Here is an 11,109-nt window from a genome sequence, read left to right as displayed (position 1 = left end):
AAGAAAAATTAAAAATAAGAATTAATTAATGATTTAAATTAATTTAAACAAGAAAACAATAAAAAATAAAAACAACAAAAGATAAAAAAAAACAAAAAAGCAAAAAAATAAATAAATAATTGCAATAGCTTAGGGGTGCCCTAGCATGCCAGTAGCCTTCCCCAAATAGAAATCAAATATAAGATTTTATAATCATGAGATGTATCGAAATGAATTATTACTTGTAAACATCCGATCATATATCTTTAATATATATTTTGATATAATTTGGTGTCAAAATATTACCTGTTTAAAATAACATTCTATATAAATCAGTATAATTCAGTTAGGTTTTCATTTCGCTTCATGTTAATATTTCATCACCATTTTAAATTGTTAAGGTTAAAAAACAATTTTTTTAGGAATCATGAATCTTCGAATCCAAAGCCACATATTGATTATAGCTTGATGTCTTATTTTGTTTTAGAGAGTAATTAAGATTCATGCATTCAATATTAAGTAACAATGAGTCAATAATATACAAAAAAACAAGAGTATTTTTGAAATCCTAAATATAGATATAAGTTTGATCTTCTTATATGGTTGATAATTTTTTTTTTCCAAAAGATAGGAGTTTTCTTAGTTAATAACAAGAAATCTACTATATTTTAATACAAAAATAGAATTCATAGATGAAAGAATCAAAAGAGTCAATGGGATATGAATGACAGGATATCTATCAAGGTTTTCAGGTAAAGTAGTTTTAAATTTTGGTACCATATAATTGATTTCAAAGAAAACAATACAATAAAATGAACGATCAATTAATTATTTATACATTATTTTCTCTAATGTAATTAATTAATACATGTTTGGATCCTTAATATAATACTAAATTCTTTTTGGATCCTATAAAATACTATTTTTTTCAATGTTTTATTTACTATTTTTTTTGAATTACAACTTTTTGGACAATATGTAGAAATTACCTGGGCGTTTAGGTTCACAAAGAACTAACCACCGATCTCGGGTCGTGCATCCCCTAAATGTGACATATCGAGCTGATATCCCATACCCTGGTTAACACACCATGTTAACTCGAACCCCCAAACCATATGCATGCGATTTATGTATAATAAATGTAACATAATTTAGCATGCATGCACCATAATTTAAAATCATATGCATGTAACTCACCAATTACAAATAACGTGTAATTAACACCTTAACAAATATACATATAATATCACGCATCATACATGTAAAAATAGTTTGTATGTATGTATACATTCTAGTGAAATCTCGTGAAAAACTCATCTGATAGTGTCGGTTCGCTAGAACTTCTCTCCAAATAATAACCTACAATTATAGACGCAATAATATCGATTATCGTCTATATTTTCTCCAATGACAACCTAAAAGTCAACTAACGATTACCTCGATCAACCCTTAATTATACTTCTTATTGCTCACTTAAAATTAAAAATTAACCAATCAAACTTATTTGCGTCAAATTATTAACGTTAGGAAATCTCGATGTCCCAATTAAATAAATTCGAGATCTGTTGATAATTTAGTGTTACCCATTCTATAATTAAATAATACTAAAAAGAATATATCTAATTAAATATATAAATTTCAGTAATTTATTTAATTAATAAACCCTTACCAAATTAAATTAATTATCGAACAATTAATTAATTTAAAATCAAACTTTTGGGGTTTTTAAGACAAAATAAATAAATTTATAATTATTTGGACCATTCTAAAGGCCAACCAGATCAGGCCCAATACCCCTTATCTAAGACCCATCCCCCGCCGGAGTGTTAACGGCACCGTTTTCTTGCGGCTTTGTCGATTTTCCGGCGATCTCCTTGTTTTGGGCTGTGTAGCTAAGTTTTTCATCCGTTTTTGATGATTTTTTTCTTTCTAAATTTTAGTTCTTCGATTCCTCATATTCTAGCAGCAAGAATCACTCAAAAACATCGAGTTTTGAGGAAGATATTACAGTTTAAAGTTTCAATTTTTACCGAAAACAATAATTTCAACGTTTTGATTGATTTAACAACTCTCCGGCTACCCAAACGGCTTCAAAACGTATGTGGGTTTACCTTTACCCATTCCTAACAAGTAGAGGCCAATTAGCAACTCAAACGAGACAATATGAAATACGTAACTAGGAAAAAGAATGGAGTAATTGCATACCGATGGATAAGAATTAAAAAAGTTTGCTTTTGTGCTCTTTGATGGGCATTAATAAAACTGGAAGGTTCTTTTTGAGCAAAAGATATAGTTAAGGGGTTAGTAAAGTAATTTTTTTGTGCAGGTTACGCTCTTAAGTCATACGACGTCGTAGCAGGTAACAGCGCAAGTAGCTTTAACAGTAAAGTTTCAGCAAGTACCGTTGTCGAGTACCTGAAATTATCGATACAATCGGGAAACAAGCCCTAAACCAAGACGGCAAGACCCAAATACACGAACCCCACAATCAGAACCAAGGAAATAGAAAAATGGCGATTTCTGGTGATTTTAGGGTGTCTGCTGCATTGGGTTCTTCTCCTACGAACATCCTCCGCATCAATTTACCACCTAAGGTCTGAGCTCTAAAACCTTCTCTCTCTTGGTTGCATTTCAGTTTTGTGTATGTAAATTTAAAGAGACGTCTGTTAATGCCTACATTAGGTGCTGATAATTAGGATCGGTGTTTAAATTTTATTGTTGGTTTTCATGTTGCTTTGGTAATTTGTTGGGTGAATTTGGGGAAATTTTGATGAAGTTGAAGCTTAAACATTTCCCGATGTATCCACGTATTGTTTTGGAATTAGGGGTTTTTGCGGATTTGAGAGGATGCGATCTATCCGGTTGCTCTGATATTAGTCTCTTGTAGATATTCAAGGTTTTGGCAAGTGTTGGAATCTGGGAGTGTCCTCATTTTGATCCATTTGGCGTTCCTATGAACACTTAGGTTTTATCTATAGTGATTTTTACACTTCATCTGGCACGCAATGAGTATTTTTCCGATGAGCACTTATGTTTTATGTGTAGTTGTTTTTACACCTCTTAGTTGGTGGTTTTGGTGGAGGATTGAAAGTGAATTGGTTTGATTTTATATTTCTAGAACCATGCATGCCATGCCTTAGCATACCCTGAGCGATTGAAGGAGACTGGTACAGGCAACAATTCGGGTGGCTTTTTAATTTTTGGAACCAAACCAAACCATGTAGCTCCTTAAACCGAGCCAAATTGAACCAGTCAGTTTCATTTTACATTGGTTGGTTTTGATGGTTTAAATCAAGTTTAATAAATAAAAATAAAGTTAAACAAGGTAATATTTCCAAAAAGTATATTAACTTCATCAATGCATTAACCAGTTTGGTTCGGTTTATTTAGGTTTTGGTCAGTACCAGAATCCCGAACCGAACCAAACTGAATCAGTTTGAAAGAATGTTACCTTTATTTAGTGAAGATATGGTCCATGAGATTCTTATATTTAGTGATCCTTAAGGAACATTTTGGATATATGATCAACGGCCAGACATTACTGTTAAACCACTTGCTTCATAAATTGTTACTTTATGTCGAGGTGGAGATAGCATATAATTTAACCAGCCATATTTGCTGTCACAGGTTAGGTAATGTTCCATGTGGTTTTGTATTTATTTGATTCCCATTGCACATTCATTCTCAAAGTTAATGTAGAATGGAGCACATAAGTTTTTCCTTTACAGTTTAACTTTAACTAGCCATTGTGATCAATTATAAGCCTATAAGATCTTCCTTTACATAAGATATGCAACAATTCAGACCTTTACACATTATACATATATAACACCTTTATCCTGTATGATCCGACTTCCTGGAGTTGGAGCCCTTAGATATTATAGAGAATTTTCTTTTTGTTCTTAACCGAAGATCCTTGGGGGCTGTTTGGTTGGTTTTCCATCAAGTCCTGTATAGATAAAGTTGACTTTGTGGATTAATTTGTCTGTATAGATTGGGAGATTTTCTTTTCATAGATGGAAGGTGCGTGTTTTTAAATGGGAGGGGCAGGTTTGGAAAAATTCGGCTTTCTGTATAAAGCTCCCCCTAGAAGCTTACCGAATAAGCCACTTTCTATATTATTAAGCTACTACCAAACAGACAAACCGTCATGTTACTCATGTATAGCTGACTGAATAAGTTGTGAGTCCCATTAAGTTCATTAAGCTATTAACAAACAGGCCCTTAGTGTCCCTAGTATTTTCTTTGTACTTCGTTTTTTAAGGAACGCAGCAAAGATAGAAGGACAGTGCGTTCTTATATTTGTTTTGTTTATGGCTTCCTGGCTGGTTATTGGGCAAGTTATATTTTTGAACACAAATGGTATATGCTGGAGAGAATATTTATTCAGTGCCAATGCCGGTTCCTGGATCATTGGTTTCTTTCTTTTTGTAAAGGTCAGGGATTGCTGCCTAACTAACAAGTTTGCTTCTTTCTAAACAGTGTAACTACATAGCTGCAACTTGAATAGGTTGTTGGTCGTTGGATGCTCGTAGGTTTTCTTGACGATTCCGTTACTTATCTAAAAAACCGAAAGGTTTTTGAGTGTTTCATTATTCCTTCATATTAAAAATGTACAAATCCAAAACAAACAATCCCAGTATACCCGACCCTGAAAAGGGGGGGTATGAGATGTATGCATACGTGACCTCTACCCTGGTGAATAGAGCTTCTCTTTCCGTGAAGACCCATAACTTGTGAAATATATTTGAAGAAAGAGAAAGTTTGCTCCTTCTTCAGTAAATATAAAGAAAAAGAAGATTAAAAAAATAAAAACTTAAATTTTGAAAAGTTAGATAGAAGTAAGCAACAACAATGACAGAAGCATGTACAAGAAAACATAGCCAAATGTAAGAATACTACACCCATAGTCTAACTTAGAACTCTTGGTAACCTAACTATGAGACACTATTAGCCTAAGCTATTTTCCTTGTGTGTCATTGGGTTCTTGATCACCAACCAATGATAAGTGTTCTTCTTATACATCATGATGTGTGTTTCTGAAACAAATACTCTTCTTGAATACAGGCGGATTGTGTTAATTTCCTAAGCGGAAGATCGATTGTTTCCGAAAACATGCCCAAGTGGCCAGCTTCAATGGTCCATGCCCAGACCACGCGCTGCCATGCTAAACGACCCCTCGGGATCATCAGCGACTACGAGATGTCCACAAGCTCCGTTAACCAAGATGCGGAAAGCTTCTTGTTGAACGCCATAAACATGAGTTTTTTTGAGCGATTAAGTTTGGCATGGCGGATCGTCTTCCCATCTCCATCGATGATCAAGAACTCAAATGCGAATGTTGCTAAACAAAGGTTGAAAATGATTCTGTTTTCCGACCGATGTGCAGTTAGTGAGGAAGCGAAACAGAAGATAGTCAGCAATATAGTCAACGCCCTTTCGGATTTTGTGGTGATTGAATCACAGGATAAAGTCCAACTCAGCGTGTCTACGGACCCTGCACTCGGAACGATCTACTCGGTGACGGTGCCTGTGCGACGCGTGAAAGCAGAATATCAAGAAGAAGACGGGGAGGGAACGATTATGAACGTGGAATACAAGGACAATGGATCGACTTCTGGTTCGATGGATGTTAAGTTTGATTTCTACGTCCCGAGTGAATGATTTTTAGCTTTTCCGGTGACCGGAGAACGGAATCTGGAAAAGAAGGGATGAAATTTGTTGGGTCAGGTGGTGTTTGATGGTTGGAATTTGTTATAATCTATAGCAAACCTTGTAAATATTCATATGCTTTAAATTGGAGTCTTTATAACAATTATCTCGTGATCTTGTATTACTATTGGAATAATGATCTTAACTTAACCCTTAAAAGATAAAAAGCATAATGTATTTTATTGTTAATTATTTGGGTACTATTTTAAATTATACATAAATAAAAAAATAGCTTTTATCCGTAAAATTTAAACTATTATGTATTTACCGGGTAAGATTTTATTCCACCAAAACGACATCATATGTAACAATATATCCGGTAAACGCTTACTGTGGTGAGAATTGCCGTCCTCACTTAGAGGGTAAGACTCTCATTGTTCTTACCGAATAAAATTCTTGGTCTTTATCATATTTATTCGGTAAATTAACGTGACTTGATAAACGCTTATCCGGATAAACGTTTAAATGACTCCTTAGTTTTTATTAATCAAAATAAAGGATTAATTTATCAAATTGCATTTTTAAATAAATTAAATAATTAATATGGTTTACAAAGTCAACACCCCTCTCTCTTGTAAAATTGAACAGGAACAGCGAGCGGGAAAGCTCCGATATAAAAAACTTCAACTTGCTTCTTATTTCTCTGATTCTTTCTAAACCCTCATGTACTTTAGGGCTCAGTAACTTCAAGGCTTCAACCATATTCAGATTAAGACGATGAATGGAAATTGTTTGCAGTTCGATAGAAACCCAATTCAAGACGCTATTTCCAGAATTCGCTTCGCCCCAGCATCCAACAATCTCCTCATCTCTTCCTGGGATTCTGTAAGTAACCTTTTCTTACGCGACTTTGCTTGTGTGCCTGTGTGCGCGCGCGCGCGCAACTGTTTATACTACAATTGGGCATGTTTTGAATTTTGAGATATTGTAAGCGCAGAATCTTAGATTGTACGATGTGGATACATCTCAGCTGGTTTTTGAAGCTTCTAGTGAAGCTGCGCTTCTAGATTGTTGTTTCCAAGGGGAGTCAGCTGCGTTTACTGCTGCTTCTGATTGTTCCATAACTAGGTTTGTTTTCTTGCTTCTGCTGTTTACTTATAGTTATATTGAAATGGTAACTCTGGACATGTGAACTCTGGAATCTCGAAATAAATGTGTTGTTGGGTTCTGATTAAAGATATTCTTTAGGGAATTCGCCTTAATGCTATAAATTTGTGGTTGTCTTCAATGTAACTGAGTTGATTTCCCCCAAACCCCCAAACAAAACCGAGTTGATTTTCAGATATCAATACAGGATTTATGCCTATTCTCCTGAAGGTCAAAGTTAAGTCTTCTATGGAAAAGGAGTGAATTTTGATGCTGTATCATGATTCAATATTCAAGTTTCAGTGATGCATAGCTTTTCCTTATGATATCTTTGTGTACCCTTGAAGTTTCTTAGTAAGAACATATACATAAATACCATGGAAAATTGGTTTTTGTTATGTTGAATGCATTAGAGTTTAAAAGGCAGTAATATATAGCCTTTAAATGAAGGACAACATCCATTTTGTGCCACTTTCATATGGTTGGAGATCCTCTGGAGACAGGAACAAGTTTGCTAGACTTTTTGGGCAAATATGTTACGTTTTTCCTTTAAGTGAAAAGATACACTATGATTAGATACCATCTATTGTTGTGGGTAGTAACCAAGCAAAAATGAACAATCAGACACATAGGGTTGAGTGAGTTTTAACTATATGGAAAAAACAGTATAGAAGAGAGAATATGAAAGGGAAATTGATGTGCCAGATCTTAATACAGTCAAAATATATACGGACTTTAATACAAGTGTAAGATAAATTTGAAATGTAGATGGATGATGGAAACCAAATATCCATCAACCAAAGATACTGCCCCCTGCTTCAAGGTTAGCTTTACCGACTGGTGGGAGGTTTTTCATCTTAGGGGCTGTTTGGTTGGTTTGACATCAAGTCCTGTATGGATAAAGCTACCGGTGTGGATTAATTTAATCCGTATAGATTGGGAAGGTTTTGTTTGTGAGGGTTTTTTTATTTAGATAGAAGGAACGTGCTTTTTAATTGAGAGACAAGTTCGGAAAAAACTTGGCTTTCTGCATAAAGCTCCCCCTATAAGCTTACTAAATAAGCTACTTTCTATCTCATTAAGCAACTACCAAACAATCATGTATAACTAACCGAATAAGCTATGAGTTCCATTAAGCTCATTTAGCTGCCAAAGAACATGCCCTTAGAATTTGAGTACTAAACAGATCAACAGGGACTCCTCATTTGGGTTAGATTGAAGGCATCTCAATATATTAGGTAAATTTTATTGGTAGAGTGATTCGTTAAGACATGATTGATTAAAACTTTCAAATTTGTTTTCCCTTTATGTACTTTGTTGGTAGTGAATACTGAACTTATATTTTAGGTGTTAACCTCTCTAGTTTTTAATGATTATGTGCTCTTTTGTTGCACTCTTCAGTTTTCAATTCATCCATCACATATTCATTTTAATCATGCCAATTTTGGTTCAAGCAATAGCCTTCTATTGTCTCGGCTCCTGAGTGGATTTTAGGTTATAACAAAATATAGTTTAGATGTCTTCTTCTTAACTTTAATCTACGCATGACCCCTTGTATTGAAATTTTTTGTAGGTATGATTTGCATTCAGGAATGAGCGAAAGTTTTGGAAATCATGATGATTTAGCAACCTGTGTTGAATATTCCAATGAAACAGGTAAACCATAAACAGTTGTACTTCCAAGCTTATAGCTAATCAATTTTGAGCAAGGATGAACAACCATAATCTTTTTTAGGCAAACGCCTATCTTTATCAAGTATGCATAGGGATCATGTAGAAAGATTAGTTAAGAAGTCTTGTGAAAATAAGTAAACATATTAAATAAATAACCGAGCTTGCATATGATTAGTCCTCTGAACATTATAAGAGCGTATTTGTACTTCGGGGTTCAGCTAAATACATTTAATGCCAATAAAACTAATCATATCTGAACTGTTTCTATACTTGCCACTTTTGTGCCTCTCTGATCTTGAGTTCCTGAAATTGGTGTTCTTTTTTGCTTCCCAGGTCAAGTTATTACTGCTGGTTGGGATAAAAAGATTAAGTGCTGGGATTCACGTTCAATGATGGATCTTTCCTGTGTACATACTGTTAGTGTGGGAATTGAATCTATGTCCCTCTATGGGTTCGTTGTTATGGTTGCTGCTGGCTTATCAGTGAATATGTATGACTTACGCAAGTTCAACAATTCATTTTATAGCAAATGCGTGGACATCCAAATTAATTGTGTCCGGCCATATCTGGATCAAGGTATTCAATACTAAATCTTCATGACCCTCGTAGTACTTATTATTGATGTTTAATGCTATTTTAGTTTCTTAAATTTATGATGTTGATTCGATGCTCACCTTTTTAAGTTTTATCTTTAACTTGTTTCATTAAGATATTCTATCTTGTGCAATTCCATACCTCCAGATAGGATATACTGGGTCTGTTTGGTTGATACTGTATTGCACAATTGAATAATTATGTAGGTGACCTATTGTTTTACAAAGAATGCAAAATACAAACCATTGTGGAAATTTATACATGAATCAGTTGTTGTTTACAAAAGTTTTAGGCGGGTTTATTTATTATTTTAATGCAGGATTTGCGGCTGGATCAGTTGATGGACGCGTAGCGTTGAAGTATTTTAATCCATCCAACCGAAACAATGATGGGTATGTTTATGCATCTTGCAACTGGACATGATACTCTATTGAAGCTTTAAAATAACATGCATTTTCCATTTCTAGTACTCTTGTCATGTTAATATATCGAATATTAACTATATGTTATTGCCACCATTCTTTTGTGCAGGTATGCTTTTCGATGTCATCCAAAGGCAAAGGAGAAAAGGCATGAACTTGCAGCTGTGAACGATATTGTTTTTAGTCCATCGTACGTCTTTCTTTGACTACTCATCAACAAATTATTATTCACAGAGGTTTACTTTGATAATCTTTTTGTGATTAGGATTTATGGCGCGTTCGTTACTGGTAATAACGATGGTTATGTTACCATATGGAATGCTCAAAGTAAAAAGAGAGTACTTGAGGTATTTTACATAATCCGATAATGACATCCTCCTCTGTGTGGGTTCGTTTAGTTTGGTTTGGTTTGGTTTCAGTTTTAACCTTGTCATCCTTTCAGATGCCGAAATTCGAAAACAGTATCGCCTCCTTATCATACAACCATGGAGGACAATTTCTGGCTGTTGCTTCAAGCTACACATACCAAGAAGCAAATGAATTGTTAGTACATATGATTCAATTATAATCTTCATCGTTTTTTATCTCCCATTTTTCTTAACTAACATTAAAATTTACAGGGAAATACCTCCAAGGATATATATACATGAAATGGACAACAAATACGTCGGTTCTTTTTCAGCTGGAGGTTCAAAATAGGTGATTTTTACATAAACACAAAGATCAAATCTTTAAGGCATGAATGTCTTCTCCTCTCCATCATATTAGTTTTGCAGGGTGTCATTGTGTCAACATTACTTGTTCTTCTGAACAACTGGTTTTTGTTGCTGCAGGTTCTCGTTCACTCGCTTGTTAGAAACAAACGATTAGTTTTCGTTCTCTGTTTGAAAGCCTAACGTTATTATTTGAAGCCGGATTCGTGTTCTTCTCTAACCAATGTGGCAGTGGTTGATTAACTCATCAATTGCAGCCATGTAATGCAAATTCAAGAACCTCGGGTTGAAAGCGAATGCAGAAAACGACACTTTGGTAGTTTGTATTCATTCTTCGTGTTTGTTGGTGGCAAGCCAAATATTCTTCTTGATCATGTAATATTTGAGCAAAGTCACTCCGTTACCTTGCCAACTCAGCTACACACCCGAAGGCTGTATCTGGCTGATTTCTAGTTGATAGATTTAAGCATCTAGATTGTTTAGGATCCGCTTTGGAAAAAGTGCCTCTCAAATATAACTCCAACTATCTAAAGGTTCTAACTTTACTAAGGATGAGATGTGTGTCGGTTTTATTTTTTGTACATAAATATCTGTGCATATTTTTTGTTGGAAGTGAATATGAACTCTAGAAAAATATTGGTAAAGATGAAAATAGTTATCCCACAAGAACAAATTATGAGCAAGTATTTTAATTTGACTGCATCTTTTCAAAAGATACATTTAAAGATTTACTGTTTATTAAAAAAAATACAGTTTAAAAGTGTCACGCCCCGATTTTTTTTTTTCCTTCCATTCGAGTGTCGTGACGTCATTCTTAATAACTTGTGTCATGAACAAAAATACGAACTTAAAATTCCAAACACACATAATATGTTTAACATAATTCGTTACATAATTGCGGAAGCGTAAAATACTTTAACATAATCAAT

At 34.3% G+C, this 11,109-nt stretch overlaps 2 protein-coding genes across 2 annotated transcripts in view; both read left to right on the top strand.

The window, feature by feature from the left end:
• The first annotated feature begins 2,404 nt into the window (after positions 1-2,404).
• LOC112524642 (cell division topological specificity factor homolog, chloroplastic-like) lies at positions 2,405-5,794 on the top strand. Its single transcript, XM_025134568.1, has 2 exons — positions 2,405-2,573; positions 5,047-5,794. The coding sequence occupies exons 1-2, from the start codon at positions 2,490-2,492 to the stop codon at positions 5,641-5,643; spliced, it is 681 nt and encodes a 226-aa protein (XP_024990336.1). The 5' UTR covers positions 2,405-2,489; the 3' UTR covers positions 5,644-5,794.
• A 614-nt stretch (positions 5,795-6,408) lies between these two features.
• LOC112524306 (mitotic checkpoint protein BUB3.3-like) overlaps positions 6,409-11,109 on the top strand; it is a 12,209-nt gene continuing 7,508 nt past the window's right edge. Inside the window, exons 1-9 of the mRNA XM_025134077.1 lie at positions 6,409-6,516; positions 6,629-6,759; positions 8,351-8,433; positions 8,785-9,027; positions 9,365-9,437; positions 9,577-9,657; positions 9,733-9,814; positions 9,910-10,010; positions 10,088-10,164. Coding sequence (XP_024989845.1) covers positions 6,409-6,516; positions 6,629-6,759; positions 8,351-8,433; positions 8,785-9,027; positions 9,365-9,437; positions 9,577-9,657; positions 9,733-9,814; positions 9,910-10,010; positions 10,088-10,164 — 979 coding nt within the window. The remainder of the gene's footprint in view (positions 6,517-6,628; positions 6,760-8,350; positions 8,434-8,784; positions 9,028-9,364; positions 9,438-9,576; positions 9,658-9,732; positions 9,815-9,909; positions 10,011-10,087; positions 10,165-11,109) is intronic.

Source organism: Cynara cardunculus, assembly GCF_001531365.2.
Source record: "Cynara cardunculus var. scolymus isolate 2C chromosome LG 13, CcrdV1, whole genome shotgun sequence".
NCBI lineage: Eukaryota > Viridiplantae > Streptophyta > Magnoliopsida > Asterales > Asteraceae > Cynara > Cynara cardunculus.
Note: the sequence above shows the minus strand (reverse complement) of the source record. Positions and strands in the feature narration are given on the sequence as shown.